Source organism: Chamaea fasciata, unplaced genomic scaffold, assembly GCF_029207755.1.
Source record: "Chamaea fasciata isolate MVZ Bird 193981 ecotype frontalis unplaced genomic scaffold, bChaFas1.0.hap1 SCAF_8, whole genome shotgun sequence".
Classification (NCBI taxonomy): Eukaryota; Metazoa; Chordata; class Aves; order Passeriformes; family Sylviidae; genus Chamaea; species Chamaea fasciata.
This window is the reverse complement of record NW_027094093.1, coordinates 38,710,579-38,731,338: the sequence shown is the minus strand read 5'-3', so window position 1 is coordinate 38,731,338 and position 20,760 is coordinate 38,710,579. Positions and strand designations below refer to the sequence as shown.

The 20,760-nt window shown below is 53.6% G+C and overlaps 1 protein-coding gene across 5 annotated transcripts; it reads left to right on the top strand.

The window, feature by feature from the left end:
* Positions 1–2,552: 2,552 nt before the first annotated feature.
* On the top strand, positions 2,553–18,874 carry ACVR1C (activin A receptor type 1C). 5 transcript variants are annotated; one of them, XM_066189293.1, is made up of 9 exons: positions 2,553–2,724; positions 5,241–5,243; positions 11,899–12,138; positions 13,301–13,531; positions 13,973–14,140; positions 14,862–15,018; positions 15,865–15,989; positions 16,103–16,233; positions 18,749–18,874. In XM_066189293.1, the coding sequence occupies exons 1-9, from the start codon at positions 2,571–2,573 to the stop codon at positions 18,872–18,874; spliced, it is 1,335 nt and encodes a 444-aa protein (XP_066045390.1). In that variant the 5' UTR covers positions 2,553–2,570. The 5 variants fall into 5 exon arrangements, with proteins under 5 accessions (XP_066045390.1, XP_066045389.1, XP_066045388.1 ...); XM_066189292.1 differs by lacking the exon at positions 5,241–5,243 and adding an exon at positions 4,140–4,144 and having other exon boundaries at positions 11,907–12,138; XM_066189291.1 differs by lacking the exon at positions 5,241–5,243.
* Positions 18,875–20,760: the final 1,886 nt, after the last annotated feature.

The window sequence follows — 20,760 nt, the reverse complement described above, 5'->3', positions numbered from 1 at the left end:
ACAGTCACCTTGTTCCATTCCCTGGTTTCCAGGGTGGTGGGAGTCCTGACTTTTGCCCTGAGACAGTGCATCACCGATGGCATTGCCTGGACTGTCCTCAGGAACGGGTCTGGGGAGGGAGGAAACGTTCCTTGCTGCATTTGGGGACTGCAGAATTTCAGTCAGTAGCTGCAAATTCTTCCTCTTCCCTGGTGCTGTAAAATGGCTCTGTGGGAGGGGAAGCAGTTCCAGGGTGGTGCTGGCAGGAAGATCTCCCGTCGTGGTGCTGTCGCCCCTCTGGTCCGTAAGCTGAGGGGAATGCCTTGCTGGCTCCTCTGGGACAGCAGCAGAGGCAAATCAGAGCAGAAATGATCCAGATTTGTAATGTGGAACTTGGGGTTGTGGCTGTAGATGCGCTGGTTACGGACATGGGCAGTCCTTTCCAACGGGAGGAGCGGCTGTGAATAACCAGGAGCAGCGCTGGGGCTTTCCTGGTGGAGCAGAGCAGATGGAGCACCAGCTCTGGTGAGTGCTGTCCCTGAGGATGTCAGCAGGGATGGGGACACAGGCTCGTTGGAGCAGCCGTGATTGCCGGGTGTCTGTGAGCCCCAGAGGGGATGTGACACCGCGTTTGTCACCTCCCCTGCCCAGTGGGGTGGGAACAGCCTGGACCTTCCCAAGGCCATGCTCAAAAGGGCCCAGGCTCCCCCCAGTTCCACAAGAGCTGAGGCAGCTGAAGTAGCACAGGCGCAAGAAACCTGTTTTTTTGTGGTTGTATTCAATCATCCTTCTGCTCTGTTAACAAAGGGTTCTGCATGGACACAAATGCTCTTGAAAACAGGCTCAGGGGTTTGTATCTGGTTTGTGATTTTCCATCAATTTTTCTACGTGAGAAGTCAGCCAGCAGCACAGGCAGGTATCTGAGGAACCTGAGGCTTCTGCTTTTGTAGAATTGTATTTAAAAGTGGTCTGTGGAAGTCTTCTGTGATCAAAGTGTGTTGTCTTTCCCAGAACTCCAGCTCTGCTCTGGTTTCTGAACAGCTCCAGGTACAGTTTTCCATTTTTTCCCCTATGTGAGGGCAGGACCTGGTGATGCAGAGCTCTGGCCATTCTGGCAACGGCTCAGTGGGGTCGGGGTGAGGGTACAGAGCTCCTCAACCATCCTCAACTCGCCCCATGTCTGTGGGGCTCAGAGGGGCCCCAGGGATGTGCAGGGACAGTTTTGATCAGCTCTGCTCTCAAGCAATCTGCAAGCACAGAGTATGGATAAATCTGTCAGTTATCCACTGCAGGTGACGTCATAAAGATAATTTTCCGTTTTATTTTTAGCCTGTGAGAAAGGGAGAAAAACACCATAATGATGTGTCTAAAGCCCCGAAGACACTTGCAACAATCTTAGACTCATTTCCTCAATAATGCTTTTATTTTGCAGTTTTGGTGATGATGTGTCTGTTTGCCTTCTGCTGGATCTCTAATTTGTTAGGGTCTGACGAGTCTTGCTCCCGGCAGCAGTTCTGGCCCAGGGTAATGTCTTTAGGGAGAGTTTTTCCTGTTGTGCTGTGTGTGATGGATGGTGCTCTGTCCTGGGCTGAGGCAGCAGCTCCTGGCACAGCCTCACCAGGACAGACATGGACAGACCCTGCCAGGGGAGGTTTCTGTGGGCCCCAGCCGAGGAGAAACACCACCAGCTGTCATTTGAGAGGGGTGGCACGGGATGGGGATTGCTGTGAGGGAAGCAAAGAGTGACACAGAAACCAGATTTGTGCTGATGTCTGTCGGGACTTCTGTGCTCCTCCGGGGACTCTGAGATTGCAGAATCATGGGGTGGTTTAGGCTGGAAAAAACCTCTAAGATGATTGAGTCCAGCTGTACCCCCAGCACTGACAAGCACAGCACCAACCCATGTTTCACTTTTCAACTCTCTGTTCTCCTTAACTAAAAGAAAGCCCCTCTCCCCCACCATTCCAAGAGGAACAGAAGGATTTCTGGCTGCAGTGGTTGTCCTGAGTAGAGCAGGGCTCAGCCTTGCAGAGCTGGCGCTGCCCCAGCAAGGGTTGCCTGGACCGGGCGCCTCACCCCAGGAGAGCAGGGGAGGAGGAGTGGGTCGTTCTGCCCGTGTCCATCCCGGGGCGCTGTGTCCCTGTGAGCTGGCCCGGGGCTGTCACCCGGGCAGCTGTGGCACAGCTGGGCTGTGCTGCCGTGGGCAGGTGGCTGGGATGGACAGGGAGTGCCGAGGTTTTGGGAGCCACCAACAGCTCTCAGGGGAGCTGCTTTTAGGGGTGGCCAGTCCTCTCCACCACAGAGGACAGGTAACACCGATAAAATCCCCTGGGACCAAGATCTGAACACTTGTCCAGTGTGGCTGTGGGGACCCGTGCTGTTGGCGGTGTCCTGGGACCGGCTCCTGTGCAGTCCCAGCCCCGTGCCAGAGCTCTCGGGGCTGCTCAGCCGGCTGGCACGGTGTCCCCGGGCTGTGCCAGGGCGCTGTCCCCACGGCTGTCCCCTGTTCCCCAGGGCTGCAGTGCGTGTGCCAGCTGTGCGAGCACACCAACTTCACCTGCCACACGGAGGGCGCCTGCTGGGCCTCGGTGATGCTGACGGACGGGCGCCAGGAGGTGGTCAAGTCCTGCGTGTCCCTGCCCGAGCTCAACGCCCAGGTCTTCTGCCACAGCTCCAAGAACGTCACCAGGACCGAGTGCTGCTACACCGACTTCTGCAACAACATCACGCTGCGCCTGCCCCTGGGTGAGTGCCCGCCCGGCCGTGATGGGCGGCGGCCCCGGGCGGCAGGGAACCTGTCCCTGGGGCTGCAGGATGAGTGTCACCCTTCTGTGACACCCTGCTGGGTCTGTGTCAGCTTGTTCCAGGGAACACAGCTCTGGGAACCTGTCCCTGGGGCTGTAGGGGCTGTGTCACCCGTCTGTGACACCCAGCTGGGTCTGTGCCCCGTTATTTCAGGGAACCCGGCTGTGGGAACCTGTCTGTGGGGCTGTAGGGGCTGTGTCACCCGTCTGTAACACACAGCTGGGTCTGTGTCCCCTTGTTCCAGGGAACCCGGCTGTGGGAACCTGTCTGTGGGGCTTTAGGACATGTGTCACCCGTCTGTGACACCCAGCTGGGTCTGTGTCCCTTGTTCCAGGGAACACGGCTGTGAGAACCTGTCTGTGGGGCTTTAGGACATGTGTCACCCGTCTGTGACACACAACTGGGTCTGTGTCCCTTTTCCAGGGAACACGGCTGTGAGAACCTGTCCCTGGGGCTGTAGGGGCTGTGTCACCCGTCTGTGACACACAGCTGGGTCTGTGTCCCCTTGTTCCAGGGAACCCGGCTGTGGGAACCTGTCTGTGGGGCTTTAGGACATGTGTCACCCGTCTGTGACACACAGTTGGGTCTGTGCCCCGTTATTTCAGGGAACACGGCTGTGGGAACCTGTCCCCAGGGCTGTAGGGGCTCTCTGTGACACCCAGCTGGGTCTGTGCCCCGTTATTTCAGACAGCAAAGCGTAACCTGCAGCTCTGTGTGCGGGAGAGGGAATTCCTTGCGTTTCCAGAGGCATCCCGAAGGCTGGCCCCGGTGTCCTGCGGGCACAGGGTGTTCCTGGGGGCAGGAGGGGTGCAGGACCCGCAGCCACGGCCGGGGACCTTTGGCTGGTGCAGTTTCAGCCGTGGTTGGGATGGGCAGCCTGAGACAGCCGCCCCGGGGTGTCGCGGTGTCACAGAGCCTTGCCCAGCAGGGATGAGGAGCTGTGACATTCCTGCTCCTAGTGAGAGGGAGGAAAAAGGTTGGCACTCCCAGGAGCCCTGCGTGTTACCCCACAGTGTGTGTCTGCCAGGCTCGGAGTTGTGTAATGCAGTTGATTTGGTGCTTTCTAAAAATAAATATTTATACTATTTTAGCATAATTTTTGCTTCTTTTTTTTTTTTTTTTTTTTTTCTTTCCAAGGTTTGTGTTTAATCCAGGCTTTTTTTTAACAAAAAGGTGTAAGATAGATATACTATTTTATCAGATTATACCTTTTTATATATTTACAACAGTGAGCTAGGTTACAGGTAAGAAAGATGCAAATTAATGCACAATTAAAATTATAACCTGAATTTAAGATGCTATCATGTCGTTCTTAATGGGATTTGAAAGGCTGCTGCTGGGCAGAGCATGGGGAGCTGCTGTGGGAGCCTTGGGCACTGTCACCTCCTGGTGACCCTGGTGCCCAGCCTTGCTGTGCTCTGGGGCAGGAATAAGGATTATTTAATTGGTGCTAAGGACCATTTATGTGATGCTTGTATCCCCACACATGACTGGGGTTACAAGCATCATAAAGTCACCCTAGGACATTGTTTTTCATTCAGCTGACCACAGAAGGGCCACACTGATTGTGGTCATGCTCTAGAAGTAAAGTACCACGCTGGTTTTTCCAAGCTGGGAAGGAAGCTGCTGTTTCTAGAGGAGCAGCAGAGGCACATCCGCTGTTCCAACACTTGAACTGGGACTTGCAAAACCTCTAGTTTCATATTTCAGTACCAACAAAAAAAAAAAAGAAGGCTGAATTCTTACTCTGAGCCCTTTGCTCTAAAGGTTCCAGGGAGCTCGTGTCAGTTGGAATTGTAGCAGTGCCAGTGTGGTTTCTGTGCTGGCCTTTCCCTACTGCCCTTCCTGACACAATTCATGTCATCCGGAGGTGGCTTGGGGACAGCCCTGGGGCCAGTCCCTCGTCTCAGACATCTGACAAGTGGCACTTGGTACAGACACCTGGACAGGGAAGGTCTGCTGTGCATTATCTGTATCATCTGTCTCTATATCTCTCTCTCTATCTATCTATCTATCTATCTATCTATCTATTTGTCTGTCTATTTATCTGTCGATCTGTCTATCATCTATCTATCTATCATCTATCTATCTATCTATCTATCTATCTATCTATCTCTACCTCTGTCTAACTATAACTATATTTCTATGTCTACCTCTATTTTCTGAATCAATCTCCTTATACATATATCTACCTTTGTGTGTGTATATATATACATATATATTTCTTTATGTGTATATATATATATATATATATATATATATATATATATATATATATAATGTCTACCCCCTTACCTGCTGAGCTGTCTATCTCCATGTCTTGGTTTAGATAGACAGGTATCTGCCAGGGAGGGTTGGAGTCTCCCTTAAAATGTAAGCCCCTCCCCCCCTTTTCCAAATTATCATAAATTTACAATTAAAAGGCTGTCAGGCAAAGATTTTGGGAGTAGGTATAGCAGGTCTTTACTAGGGATATAAAAATACAGATGTTGTAGTACAGAAGAATAAGCAAATAAATAAACAAACAAGAAATCCCAGAAAACCCTGACAGGGTCAGAAATACAACCTGACACCCTGTTGGTCAGGGTGTTGGAAGCAGTCCGGAGTGAGCCCTCCTGGAGTGGCAGATGTGGTTCTGCTGGAGTAGAGATGGTCCCGTTGGAGAAAAAGGGTCCAGTAATGGTGAGATGGGTCCGGTCTTCCTCCAGGGATCCGGTGGAAAACTGGATCCTTAGTGGGACTGTGGCTCCTTTCTGTCTAGGTTAAGATGGTTTGGCTCCTCCTCCCTGTGTGGAGCAGCTACAATAGTGCAGTGTAATGTGTAATGTCATTGATGAGCTCTTAATGGTCCGTTAGCAGAAGACATTCCCATGGAAGCAGTGAAACAATTAAGAGAGATAAGTAGCACTCCACCATCTGATAAGTGACACTGACCCATTTGGGCAAAGATAAGCAATTCTGCTCCACCCAGATGGAATAGAATAATATGCTCTTTACAAAACCCATGACACTCCATTAAGCAAATTCTAGTTTAAAAGTGGAGCATGTGGGCATGCAAACCTTGCCTTTGGGCAGGAGTGACTCTCCTGGAGGAGGAGAAACCCTGAGGAGGTCCAGCATGGTGCCCATCCCCGCTAGGTGAGGCAGGACCTCTGTGTCTCCCTGGGACACAAACCCACCCTTCAGCTCCTCCCCACGGAGCTGCTCTGGCTCAAAGGCTGGGTGGGGCTGGGAGCGACCTGGGCTATGGAAAGTGTCCCTGCCCATGGCAGAGACTTGGACCAGCTGAGGTTTAAGGTCCCTGCCGACTCAAACCACTGTGGGACTCTGTGACTGCAACTAGCAAAGGTTTATGTTGTCAAGGAGAGCCAGGAGAGCAGAGTGAGGATCGCTGAGGGCAGCGGGCAGCGTGTGCTTTGGTGCCTGGATTCCCACGGCAGAGCTGCAGATGGCAATGCCAGCACAGGGCTTGGGGCTGGGGCCTTGGGTGACAGGAGATGACTTTTCTTTGAGGGTTGGTGGTGTTTTGTTTTTTTTTTTTTTCCCCAATGTCTGAAAACCTTTGAAGACAGATTAAACCTGGATCTCTGCTTTTATATCCTCCTTCTTGTGGGCAAGGATTTCATTGCAGCATATTGCACTAGCAAGTGGAACTGTCAAAGTGCAGGATGAGTTTGCAGTAATTGTTTTTTTTTTTCTGTGTCACCCTGGATTCCTTTCCAGGTTTCTGCTGGTTTAGCTGGGAAGCTTTCTGCCCCAGCAGGTGACTTGAGATGAGCTTCTCCCGCCACAGCAGGGCTGCAGAAAACACCTTGAGTGCTGCTGCCTCGAGGGTCCTCCCCATGACAAATCACCCCTCCTACATGCCTCATTCCTGTTTTCCCTGCAGGACTCCGCACGCACCGTGCCCTCAGCATGGAACAGGCTGCCTTGAGTAGTTGCTAATCAGGCCTAGATTTTTCCAGCTGTAGGTTTGTGTCTCACAGGATTTTTGGGCCATATTTGGGATCTCTGTCCCCCGCCAATGGTGAGTGGAGTCTGTAGTTGTGGTGGAAACTGGAGGAACATAATTTTAGAGTCTAGCCCAAACTGTATTTTTGAAATGGTTTTAAAGTATTCTGCAGAGCTGACTAGAGCCTTGCCATTAATAGGATGCAACAGATTTTCTTACTACACTGGAAAGAATATGTAATTTTGCCCCCTGAGTAGCCTGGGAACACACAGTTCAGGGCTTTTGGAAGCCTTGCAGTGGAAGCTTTGCAGTGTCATAAGTAAATGCTGTGTGTGAGAATGTCTTCTCCATTGGAGGCAAAAAATTTCTTTTTTTTTTTTTTTTCTGCCTGCAAGTACTGTTCTGTTTGCAGAAGCTGGACCGTAACTGCAGTGCATTGTGGAACTGCTGAGTGCTGCCAGATGTGCTGCTTTTGTCCACTGCTGGCAGCAGCACAGCTCAGCTCCTGCTCTTGGTTAGTCAGTCGGCGACCAGAACACTCAGTGCTGGTGTACGCCCTTGTACAGCCGTGCAGTAGTGCTGGTGTTGGGTGTGCAGCACCCGCAGCCCCTGTGGAGCTGCTGGCCCTGCTGCCAGGGCAGGAATGTTCCTGATAGTGCCTGGGGAAGGCTGGCCTGAAACAGCAACTGGACGGAGCTGGAGAATAAAGTAGATATTTATTGGAAGGCCTTTAAGGGTACAGCCAGGGCAGGACAGGGCCTGAACGGGGCTTCACCCAAGGTGGACTAAGAATGGTCACAAAATGGACCCAAAATGGCCACAAAAATGGCTATTGGCCATTTTTGACTACTGGTCATGAGAACTTACACTTTTATAAGTTTGCATGTTGGGGTTTAATTGTCCAACCCCAGCTCCAGGCTGTGAGGTCCCATCCTTCCTGTCCCTCCCTCCAGCCCACCCTTGTTTGTGCTGTTGGGCTGAGAGTTGTCCTTGGTGTGCAGCAGGAGAAGGATTTGTTTTGTGTCCCTGCTGTGTGCAGAGCCCAGTGACACTGACTGTGAGCTCAGAGCTGCACCCCTGGGCAGCACAGAACCTGAAATCCATGGGAGATCAAACCGAAGGCATCACCAGGGCATGCAGGTCACTGCAGGGATCGCTGCTGCTCCAGCCCTGGGCACTGGGCCGGGGCCAGGCTGTGAGCACACTCTCCCAAACTTCCCAACAGAGCGGCTCTTGCTGTTCAAAGCCTCCTGATGATTTTCCTCTTGTTACTCTTTGCGGTGGCCAAAGAACAATAAACTCCTGTTTTGTTGTTTCCATGTCATGTTGTTTTTCAGCAGTTGGCGGGAAGAGCTGACGTGGTGTGGTCGGCGTCTCCTGCGTGTTCGTCTTCAATGAACCTCATTCCTACCCGGAATAGGTCTGGCAAGCCCTGCAGGAGGAGGCTGGTTTGGATGGCACTGGGGAAGTGCTGAACACCCAGGGGACAGCTCATGCTATGTGCTCTGTACCTGCTGTGAGCCCGTCCCCGCAGGGCAGCACACAGCCAGTCCTGCCCTAAACAGAGCCGGTCCTGCACTAAACAGAGCCAAACCTGCCCTAAACAGAGCCAGTCCTGCCCTAAACAGAGCCAGTCCTGTCCTGTACAGAGCCAGTCCTGCCCTAAACAGAGCCGGTCCTGCACTAAACAGAGCCAAACCTGCCCTAAACAGAGCCAGTCCTGCCCTAAACAGAGCCAGTCCTGTCCTGTACAGAGCCAGTCCTGCCCTAAACAGAGCCAGTCCTGCCCTAAACAGAGCCAGTTCTGCCCTAAACAGAGCAAATCCTGCCCTAAACAGAGCCAGTCCTGCCCTAAACAGAGCCAGTCCTGTCCTAAACAGAGCCAGTCCTGCCCTAAACAGAGCCAATCCTGTCCTAAACAGAGCCAGTCCTGCCCTAAACAGAGCCAGTCCTGCCCTAAACAGAGCCTGTCCTGCCCTAAACAGAGCCAGTCCTGTCCTAAACAGAGCCAGTCCTCTCCTAAACAGAGCCAGTCCTGTCCTAAACAGAGCCAGTCCTGTCCTAAACAGAGCCAGTCCTGCCCTAAACAGAGCCAGTCCTGCCCTAAACAGAGCCGGTCCTGCCCTAAACAGAGCCTGTCCTGCCCTAAACAGAGCCAGTCCTGCCCTAAACAGAGCCAGTTCTGCCCTAAACAGAGCCAGTCCTGCCCTAAACAGAGCCAGTCCTGTCCTAAACAGAGCCAGTCCTGTCCTAAACAGAGCCAGTCCTGCCCTAAACAGAGCCAGTTCTGCCCTAAACAGAGCCGGTCCTGCCCTAAACAGAGCAAATCCTGCCCTAAACAGAGCCAGTCCTGTCCTAAACAGAGCAAATCCTGCCCTAAACAGAGCCAGTCCTGCCCTAAACAGAGCCAGTTCTGCCCTAAACAGAGCCAGTCCTGTCCTGCACAGAGCCAGTCCTGCCCTAAACAGAGCCAGTCCTGCCCTAAACAGAGCCGGTCCTGCCCTAAACAGAGCAAATCCTGCACAGAGCCTGTCCTGTCCTAAACAGAGCCAATCCTGCCCTAAACAGAGCCGGTCCTGCCCTAAACAGAGCCAGTCCTGCCCTAAACAGAGCCAGTCCTGCCCTAAACAGAGCCAATCCTGCCCTAAACAGAGCCAGTCCTGCCCTAAACAGAGCCAATCCTCCCCTAAACAGAGCCGGTCCTGCCCTAAACAGAGCAAATCCTGCCCTAAACAGAGCCAGTCCTGCCCTAAACAGAGCCGGTCCTGCCCTAAACAGAGCCAGTCCTGTCCTAAACAGAGCCAGTCCTGCCCTAAACAGAGCCAATCCTCCCCTAAACAGAGCCGGTCCTGCCCTAAACAGAGCAAATCCTGCCCTAAACAGAGCCAGTCCTGCCCTAAACAGAGCCGGTCCTGCCCTAAACAGAGCAAATCCTGCCCTAAACAGAGCCAGTCCTGTCCAGAGCCAGTCCTGCCCTGCACAGAGCCCGTCCTGCCCTGCAGTGTCCCCTGCACAGTCTGGGGTGGCAGGGCTGCCTCAGCGAGGCACTGGAGCTCCTGGGGTGGGGGATCTCTCCATCCTGTACTCCATCCCTGTTTCAGGGACAGCTCAGCCCTGTGGAAACAGGATGAAAAGTGTTTAGGAGCTCCCAGCATGTCAGTGAACAAGCAGCAGTTCCAAGGAGGAACCCTGCTCATAAACACTCTTCCAAACCTCCCGGGTCACCCCTGGAGCAGCCTCTTGGAGTCATTAAAGGAAAAAACCTGTGAACAAAATGTACCAGCTTTGTGTTCAGGAGGGTTGGACTTGTGCTGGTGAACAGATACGTGATATTGCCTGGAGGAAGGTGCCAGTGGGTGCTGAGCCCGTTTGCTGCTGCTCTTGAGATCTCACATCACTTTGGTCACTCTCAAATTCCAGGTGATGGTGTGCTTGTGGTCCAGCTGCTCCCTGAAGGGAAGGAGTGACCTGGCATGGGCTGGAGTTTGTGATTCTTACATCATCTGCAGCCCTGAGATCTCGTTTGTACTCATGGCTCTGAGTGTTGAGGGGTTTTTTTATGGGTCGTATTTCTGGTTTGTTTTATTTGGGGGGAAAGCGCTGGTTGATTTTCTTTTTTTTTCACACTTATTTCACATTTTGGGGACATAAAAGGAATCGTTTGTGTGTTCGAGTGGAAGTGAATCCCTTAGCGGTGTTGTCCTAGAGCTTCTCGATATGGAGCTCCCTGGGTGGTGATCAGAATGCTGGCCTGAGACCAAGCTTCCTGCACAAAGGTGTATGGGGGAAAGGCTCTGTCCCTCACAGAAACGTGGTCTGTTCTGTCTGCGCTGTCTCCTGGCCTGGACAATTGTGGGAAAGCATCGAGTGGAGAGAAGGAGACTCAGGGATGCCCTTATCACTCTACAGCTCCCTGAGGTGGCTGTGCTCAGCTGGGGTTGGTCTCTTTCTCCAGGCAGCGCTGACAGAAGGAGAGGACACAGCCTCAGGCTGTGCCGAGGGAAATACAGGTTGGAAATTAGGGAAAAGATTTTACAGAAAGGGTGATCAAGTACCGGAATGGCCTGCCCGGGGAGGTGGTGGAGTCGCCATCACCGGGCGTGTTTAAAGCAGACTGCGTGTGGCACTCGGGGCCAGCGTTTCGTTGAGGTGTTGGGGCCGGGTTGGACTCGATGGTCTTGGAGGTCTCTTCCAGCCGGGTGACTCTGTGACTCTGTGACTCACTGTGCCATTGCCCCGCAGCCCTTCTCCCATCCCGGTGTCTGACCGTGTCCCCCGTGTGTCCCCGTGTGTGACAGTGTCCCCCGTGTGTCCCCCAGTGTCACCGTGTCCCCGGTGTGTCCCGCGTGTCACCGTGTCCCGTGTGTCCCCCAGTGTCACCATGTCCCGTGTGTCCCCCGGTGTCACCGTGTCCCCGGTGTGTCCCGCGTGTCACCGTGTCCCGTGTGTCCCCAGTGTCACCGTGTCCCCGGTGTGTCCCCCGATGTCACCGTGTCCCCGGTGTGTCCCGGGTGTCCCCGTGTCCCCCGGTGTCACCGTGTCCCGCGTGTCCCCCGGTGTCACCGTGTCCCCGGTGTGTCCCCCGGTGTCACCGTGTCCCCGGTGTGTCCCGCGTGTCACCGTGTCCCGTGTGTCCCCAGTGTCACCGTGTCCCCGGTGTGTCCCCCGGTGTCACCGTGTCCCGTGTGTCCCCAGTGTCACCGTGTCCCGTGTGTCCCCGGTGTGTCCCGCGTGTCCCCGGTGTGTCCCCCAGTGTCACCATGTCCCGTGTGTCCCCCAGTGTCACCGTGTCCCCGGTGTGCCCCGCGTGTCCCCGTGTCCCCCGGTGTCACCGTGTCCCGTGTGTCCCCCGGTGTCACCGTGTCCCGTGTGTCCCCAGTGTCACCGTGTCCCCGGTGTGTCCCCCGGTGTCACCGTGTCCCCGGTGTGTCCCGCGTGTCCCCGGTGTGTCCCCAGTGTCACCGTGTCCCCGGTGTGTCCCGCGTGTCCCCGGTGTGTCCCCAGTGTCACCGTGTCCCGTGTGTCCCCCAGTGTCACCGTGTCCCCGGTGTGTCCCCCGGTGTCACCGTGTCCCGTGTGTCCTCGGTGTCACCGTGTCCCCGGTGTGTCCCGCGTGTCCCCGGTTGTCCCCCGGTGTCACCGTGTCCCGTGTGTCCCCGCAGCTCCGGAGGCGGCGGCGCGGGCGGGGCGGCGCTCGGTGGCGCTGGCGGTGGCGGCGGCGGTGGCGGTGCCCGCGGTGGCGCTGGTGGCGGTGCTGGCGGCCTGCGCGGCGCGGGGCTGGCGCTGTGGCGGGGCCAAGCCGCCCAACGCGGAGGAGCCGCTGTGCGAGGCCGCCCTGGGCAGCTCCGGGAAGACGCTGCGGGATCTCATCTACGACATGACCACCTCCGGCTCCGGCTCCGGTACGTGCGGTGTCCTGCCCGGGGGGCTCCGGGCGCTCTTCGGCTGCCAAACTGCGGCAATTCACTTCTTCGTTGGAGTGCAGGAGTTAAAAACGGGGATTCGGAAATCAGAATCCGGTGTGAAACCCAGCGCTGCCCGCTGGCGCAAAGCCGCTCACAATGAAAGGTGCTGGACTCACCTGGGTGGGTCAGGATGCTGCTGCTGAAATTTATCGTGTTTCACGGCAGAATAGTGTTCCTCCAAACTCTGGTTTTGGGCAGAACATTCATCTTCTTAGCGTTTTTCCCATTTCTGATATCTTCCCTACTGTGACGCCTCCATTGCCACTGAGAACTTGTTAAACCAAAGAGAACTAAAAATGAGGTGGGAATTCACAAATTGCAGCTCGTTTGACCAGTGGCATGTCTGGGATGTATAGCCCAACTTTCCCTGACTAGAACCTCTATTGAAAAGTATGTAAACCACGCTTGCTTTTATTTATGTGAAAATTTCACAAATGGTGCCTAATGTAATTTATTTCCATGAGCTGCGTACCTCTGAGGATTAAGTTGCTGTTCTTCCCTAATGCTTTTTCACAGCACTAATGAGCAGACTTCGGCTTTATTTATGCTGAAGTTTTTAACTGTTCCCAGCCATCCCTGAGCCAGGAACAGGGCTGGACTTGAGCAGAGCCAGAGCCCCACGCACCAGGGTGATTTGTTCTGACTTCAGCCAAAATCAAGGTTGCAGTTATTAAAAAAAAGAGTAAAGAATGAATAATTCCTTAAGTCCCCAACAAACACAGAATTAAACCAGGCAGGGTTTCTGGCTGGCAAAGCACAGTGGAGCTGCTATAATGATTTATTATTATTTTCAAAAATTTCAGCCAGAGTAGAGCAACTAATTGACTGCAGGACAGCTGCAGTCTGTATCAAACCAAATGGAGTAGTTTGGGCCAAATTTTAAAATTTTTACTGGGGCTTTAAAAAGTTTTTTTCTATGTACAGACACTGGGAAGTATTATCAAAAATCTGATTTGAGGAGATATTGGTTGGGAGAGGACTTTCCCATGGTAGTCTTGGGAAGCAAAGCCATAAGTGCAGCTCACTGGGAAAGGTCAGTGTTGGGGTTTGAAGGTCCCAGCCGAGCATTTCACAGGTACCTGTCTCTGTTTCTCACCAGGTCTGCCTCTGCTGGTGCAGAGAACCATCGCCAGGACTATTGTCCTGCAGGAAATTGTGGGGAAAGGACGATTCGGGGAAGTCTGGCGCGGGAAATGGTGCGGGGAAGATGTGGCTGTGAAAATCTTCTCCTCCAGAGATGAGCGGTCCTGGTTCCGGGAGGCAGAGATTTACCAGACTGTCATGCTGAGGCACGAGAACATCCTGGGCTTCATTGCTGCTGACAACAAGGGTGAGCAGCGTGGCCAGCGCAGCTCCGTGGGCTCCCGGCCTCTTAGAGGGCTTTTCCAACCCAAGAAATTCCCCAATTCTGTGCGCTGGCCTTGGCAGTGCTGGGGTTAAGGGTGGGCTCAGTGGTCTCGGAGTGCTGCCCAACCCAGATGGTGGCACTCACTAAATCCTCAGTGTCTCAGCTTCCACTGCACCTGAACCACGACCCTGAGCTGTGTGTCTGCCCTGAGCTCAGAGTGCTGCCCAACCCAAACGGTGGCACTCACTAAACCCTGGGTGTCTATCTCAGCCCCCACTGCACCTGAACCACGACCCTGAGCTGCCTGGCCACCCTGAGCTCCTTCCCGGTGCCACAGCTGGCATGCTGGCTTGCTTGCACTCCCCCAAAAAGGGAAGGCTTTCCCTAGCTAATATTTTTCATCCTCTTGCTTCCTCTGGCTAGATAATGGGACGTGGACTCAGCTGTGGCTTGTCTCGGAGTACCACGAGCAGGGCTCCCTGTTTGACTACCTGAACAGAGGCACGGTGACAGTGGAGGGCATGGTCAGGCTGGCCCTGTCAGTGGCCAGTGGCCTGGCCCACCTCCACATGGAGATCGTTGGCACACAAGGCAAGTCTTCCCTGCCGCTTTCCCTTCAAGTGTTTTAAGGAGTTTCAGTGTTCAGTGTGGGTGACGTGGTGTGGTGAAGTGTTTTCCAGACTGCCAACACCAGGGGGAACAGTGCGAGTGTGAGTGATGCAGTACAGACAGGGGAGAGGGACATTCCCTTCCCATTGTCTGCACTTCATCCCTGCCTTTAAAGAGATGCCTATAGAAGCAGCTCTGCTGAAGGGGCGTGAGTGCTAATGAAGGAAAAATTAGGGAGAATTTCTTCATGGAAAGGTTTGTCCAGCCCTGGCACAGGTCGCCCTGGGCAGTGGTGGGGTCACCATCCCTTAAAAAGCTGTGTGGATGTGGCACCTGGGGACACACATAGTGGCCTTGTCAGTGCTGAGGAATGGTGGGACTCGGTGGTCTTAGAGGGTTTTTCTGACCCAACTCATTCAGTGATTCTGTAATTTCCTAAACTTTAATTTGCAGGGGGGAGCTTCCAGTTTTCCCTTTTGTGTTTTATTCCTGAAATGCAGATATTGGAACAAAAATGCCCTTCAAGTTTTCTTTTGAAGTTGACGACATTTAGCAGAGCTTTACTTGGTTCAAAATAGGCTCCAATATTTCTGCAGGGTATAGTAACAAAAGTGAATAAAGCTGTTTCTACATCCCTGCTCCTTACATTAAAACCCACGCTGTTGCTATCAAAATTGGAGGCGGTTTCTCTTGCTGTGAACAGGGAAGCCGGCCATCGCTCACCGGGACCTGAAGTCCAAGAACATCCTGGTGAAGAGGAACGAGACCTGCGCCATCGCCGACCTGGGGCTGGCGGTGAAGCACGACTCGGTGCTCAACACCATCGACATCCCCCAGAACCCCCGCGTGGGCACCAGGAGGTGGGTGAGGCACCTGCAGCCTGACCTGGCGCCACGGGGATGTGGGGATGGCTCCTCACAGCAGCCACGGCCCCTCTGGCCTGGCAGCGGGCGGGGACAGCTCAGCCCCACGGGTGGGTGGGTGACAACGGCCCAGGGGTCTGCGGTCTGACCCGGGGTGCTGCAATCTTCCCAGAGAGAGAACTCTCACACGAGACAACCTTCCGGGGGTCTGGGCAGTGCTCCGGCCACTGGGCAGCCCCAGCAAGGTGGGCTCAGCATGTGGCTGCAAGCGATCAGCTCTGAGCAGTGATTTCAGCTCTGCCCTGTGCAGTGATCCCAGGCTGACACAGAGAGACGGGAGGGTCGTGTGGAATTCCACAGGGTAGTCTTCCTTGTCCAGCACCGTGTGAAAGGGGCCAGGGGTGACAGCTCCCTCCTAAACTGGGCAGAAGCTGGGGTTCTTATGGGGGAAAGTGAGGGTGGTACCAAAGGGGAAAACCCAATGGGTTAGGAAGAATCTACATGGGTGTATCAGAGCATGATGGGATCTCACCATGACCAGGGAGAACAGCCTCATCTAAAGGAGGGTTGAGATGAGCTTATCCCATTCCACTCAAGGGACATCCCTCCAGGGCAGAGGCCTGGCAGGCTCATCCACCTCCACAGGTGGGTGGGTGTGGGAGGAGGTTGCAGACCGTGCTGTGGAGTGCAGCTCTGTGCCCCACATGGGACATCGTGTGCTGGTCACCCTGGTGCTCAGGGCACAGCTGCCAGCGCCACGAGGGCTCACGGGGCCCCGGTGGCAGCACAGCTGTGGCCTTCTGTAGGAGCTGCCCCAGCAAACTGACCCTCTGTGCCCCACAGGTACATGGCCCCCGAGATCCTGGAGGACGCCATCAACACCAACATCTTTGAGTCCTTCAAGCGTGCAGACATCTACTCCCTGGGGCTGGTGTACTGGGAGATAGCCCGGAGGTGCTCCGTTGGAGGTGAGGCTCTGGCCTTTTCATCCAGCCCCAGATGGGTTTGCCTTGGAAGGGACATTAAAGCTCTTCTCCTCCCACCCCCTGCCATGGGCACCTACACGATGAATCTTCCCCAGGAATCACTGAGGAATACCAGTTGCCTTACTACGACCTTGTGCCTTCTGATCCTTCGATTGAAGATATGAGAAGGGTTGTCTGTGAACAGAAGCTCAGACCAAGTATTCCAAACCAGTGGCAAAGCTGCGAGGTAAAAGCAGTTTTCTAGTTTATTCTAGGTTTATTTTGTGGTGGTTTTTTTCCCTTGAGTTTTATTTTGTTATTTATATTTCCAAGTTTAAATTAAGACAGAGTTTTTTAGTGAGAGATGGGGCATTCAATTCCCAGCTTCTCCTGAATTTAAAAGCTTCAGATGTCTAGTTCTCCTTCTGATCAATACAGAGAAAACTCCTTGCACCAGGTGCTCAGTGCTGTCCAAGGCGGGTATTAATTGCTGCTGTTGTGTCACTGTTTCAGAGAGCTGCACTTTGTCTCCTTGTGTTAAAACAGGAAAGCAGGGGGTGGTGGTTCTGTCCCTTGCTGTTTGTCCCCCTGCAGACACTGGTGCTGCCCCCGGGAGCTGTTGTTGTCCCACCACGGGCACTGTGGTTGTATCCCTGGCTGGTTTTGTCCCCCTGCAGACACTGGCTGTATCCCCCGCTGTTTTCTGTCCCCCTGCAGACCCTGTGTGTACCCTGGGTGCTGTTTTATCCCCTGCAGACGCTGTTTGTACCCAGTGCCATTTCTGTCCCTGCAGGCCCTGTTTGTATCCCTGGCTGCTTTATCCTCCTGCAGACAATTTGTACCCCAGGTGCTGTTTTATCCCCCAGCACCCGTGTCTGTACCCGGTGCCGTTTCTGTCTCTGCAGACACTGCCTGTACCCCTGGCTGTTCTATCCCACTGCACCCCTGTCTGTGCTGGTGCCATTTCTGTCCCCGCAGCCCCTGTTTGTGCCCCGAGTGCTGTTTTATCCCCCTGCGGGCAGTTTTTGTGCCCCGGGTGGTGTTTTATCCCCCTGCGGACAGTTTTTGTACCCCGGGTGGTGTTTTATCCCCCTGCAGGCAGTTTTTGTGCCCCGGGTGCTGTTTTATCCCCCTGCAGGCAGTTTTTGTGCCCCGGGTGGTGTTTTATCCCCCTGCAGGCAGTTTTTGTGCCCCGGGTGCTGTTTTATCCCCCTGCAGGCAGTTTTTGTGCCCCGGGTGGTGTTTTATCCCCCTGCAGGCAGTTTTTGTGCCCCGGGTGGTGTTTTATCCCCCTGCAGGCAGTTTTTGTGCCCCGGGTGCTGTTTTATCCCCCTGTAGAGAGTTTGTACCCCGGGTGCTATTTTATCCCCCTGCAGGCAGTTTTTGTGCCCCGGGTGGTGTTTTATCCCCCTGCGGGCAGTTTTTGTGCCCCGGGTGCTGTTTTATCCCCCTGTAGAGAGTTTGTACCCCGGGTGCTATTTTATCCCCCTGCAGGCAGTTTTTGTGCCCCGGGTGGTGTTTTATCCCCCTGCAGGCAGTTTTTGTGCCCCGGGTGGTGTTTTATCCCCCTGCAGGCAGTTTTTGTGCCCCGGGTGCTGTTTTATCCCCCTGCAGACAGTTTTTGTATCCCGGGTGGTGTTTTATCCCCCTGCAGGCAGTTTTTGTACCCCGGGTGCTGTTTTATCCCCCTGTAGAGAGTTTGTACCCCGGGTGCTGTTTTATCCCCCTGCAGGCAGTTTTTGTACCCCGGGTGCTGTTTTATCCCCCTGCAGGCAGTTTTTGTACCCCGGGTGCTGTTTTAATCCCCTGCAGGCAGTTTTTGTGCTCCGGGTGCTGTTTTATCCCCCTGCAGGCAGTTTTTGTGCCCCGGGTGGTGTTTTATCCCCCTGCAGGCAGTTTTTGTGCCCCGGGTGGTGTTTTATCCCCCTGCAGGCAGTTTTTGTGCCGCGGGTGCTGTTTTATCCCCCTGCAGACAGTTTTTGTATCCCGGGTGGTGTTTTATCCCCCTGCGGGCAGTTTTTGTACCCCGGGTGCTGTTTTATCCCCCTGCAGGCAGTTTTTGTACCCCGGGTGCTGTTTTATCCCCCTGCAGGCAGTTTTTGTACCCCGGGTGCTGTTTTAATCCCCTGCAGGCAGTTTTTGTGCTCCGGGTGCTGTTTTATCCCCCTGCAGACAGTTTTTGTGCCCCGGGTGGTGTTTTATCCCCCTGCAGGCAGTTTTTGTGCCCCGGGTGCTGTTTTATCCCCCTGCAGGCAGTTTTTGTGCCCCGGGTGGTGTTTTATCCCCCTGCAGGCAGTTTTTGTGCCCCGGGTGCTGTTTTATCCCCCTGCAGGCAGTTTTTGTGCCCCGGGTGGTGTTTTATCCCCCTGCAGGCAGTTTTTGTGCCCCGGGTGCTGTTTTATCCCCCTGCGGGCAGTTTTTGTGCCCCGGGTGCTGTTTTACCCCCCTGCGGGCAGTTTTTGTACCCCGGGTGCTGTTTTATCCCCCTGCAGGCAGTTTTTGTGCCCCGGGTGGTGTTTTATCCCCCTGCAGGCAGTTTTTGTGCCGCGGGTGGTGTTTTATCCCCCTGCAGGCAGTTTTTGTGCCCCGGGTGGTGTTTTATCCCCCTGCGGGCAGTTTTTGTGCCCCGGGTGCTGTTTTATCCCCCTGCGGGAAGTTTTTGTGCCCCGGGTGCTGTTTTATCCCCCTGCGGGCAGTTGGTACCGCGGGTGCTGTCCTGTCCCCTTCCAGCCGTGTCTGCAGCGCTGTGTTTGTGCCCGCAGGCGCTGCGGGTGCTGGGCCGGCTGATGCGGGAGTGCTGGCGTGCCAGCGGCGCCGCGCGTCTCACCGCGCTGCGCGTCAAGAAAACCATCTCCCAGCTCTGCGTGCCCGAGGACTGCAAAGCCTGAGGGGCCGCCCCGCGGGGCGGGAGGGGAAGGCGTCCTGCTGCCCATCTTCCCACGTGTGGTCGTGTCTCTGTTCCTGGTCTACCTCAGATCCTGCGGCTCAGCGCTGCGGTGCCCGAGGCAGAGCCCCGACCCCAGCGCTGCGTCCGGCCGCGGCACCGGGCGGCTCCGGACCCGCAGTTCGGGTTTGGCACGGCGAGTCCGTGACTTGCTTTGGGTCTTTTGAGTGAATCACACGCCAGTTAATGGCAAGAGGGAGCTCAAAGCTTCACGACGGTGTAAAAATAGCTTTTGCTGTTGTGCATTTCATCCTTGTCAGGCCCCAAACGTCCTGGAAGTGTTTGGTGTTGGGTAATGCCTGTTTGTGAGAGAAACTTCTTGTCCTGTCCTCCAGACGAGTAAAAGACCAAATCAACCCAGTTTTAATTTTTTTTTTTCCCCAGGGATCTGAAAAGGGGTTGTCAGTAAATGCGTTTTGAATTACTACATTTAGAATTAACCAAGCAATTGGAAAATATAGAAATTCCACTTAAGTGTGTACACTGTGAACAGAATCATTGAGTCAGTTCCCTATTAACGTTTATTTTTATTGTCTCAATTTCACATACAATACCATGGTTAAAATGCGAGTTGTTCTACTCTGTCTTTTGTTCATCAAACAGATCAATCAAGGGATAACTTTTCCTTTTAACAGTTAGTAGGAAAAATAATAGAGGCAATACTTTTCTGTTAGCTGTGAAGAGATGGAATAGGAGAAATTCTACCTAAATGAAGAAAATATTTATTTTTAACAACGCCTTTCCAATCACTGGCAGCATTTTTTTAGTGCCTTTTGATGTATTAGGGGGAAGCTTTAACAAAAGCCAATGCAGCCTGTTCAGAGGTTTCTTACAGAATTCTGTGACAGCACCAGGCTGGCGATGAATATTAACATTTCTGACCAGGTTTCCGTGATACCACAAGCCAGCAAAGTGAGCTGTTGTGTTAAAATTCAACAGTGTTCTGTCACTTTGTGAATTTTGGCCCACTCCGTGGCCCACATTTGAATGCAGTGTTAGAATATTTTTAATAGGCAAAATTATAAATGTTGTAGTCTTTTGGTTCTTTAAATGTTTCTAAATCCAGGTGGCCCATGGAAATTAATCCCAAAGAAGTTTCCAGAATAGCAAAGCTGTGCAGAACCTGATGTGGCAGCTCCGTGGCAGGCAGCTGTTGGCTGATCACGGCGTGTAGATCAATTTTGTGATCTACAAAATCTCCTGACGAGCTATTTCAGGGAAGAATACATTAAATTCTGCTGAGTGCGGTGGTCGGCGGTGCCGTTATTCCGGGTTTCATCCTGATGTCCTCATCTCCAGGACACTGTGGATCCTTGGTGGCTGTTAATTGCCCGTAAATAGGCTTTGATGCCATTTCCCCGTTTGCACAGAGCTCGGTCACTGCTGCTTGTCCTGAACAATGCAGGCCTTTGTGAGCAGCGCAGCCTTTCCCTGGCTGCTGGCAGGTTTTTCTCTGTGCGCTTTCTCTGATATAACTTAGGTTGTCTTAGAGACTCACGGCAGCCTGGTCCGGTGGAAGGTGTCCCTGCCCAAGACAGGGAGGTAAAACGGGACAAGCTTTAGGGTCTCTTCCAACCCAAACCATTCTGGGGCTCTGCGGTTCAATTCTTATGTTCTCCAACCCCGTGGAGCTCCGTGATGTGACTTTGCAGGCTGTTTGAGGGATAATCTTGGCAACCGCATGATCCAAAGCCTGGTGCTGACTTGACTATCAAAAAAATTTTGCAAACATAAGATCAGCATCTGTTCTTGTAGTATGTACAAGAACATACTTTAAAAAAAATCCTTATCTTAAAAAGGAAGAATCAAAGCTTTAATTTTTTTTTTTTT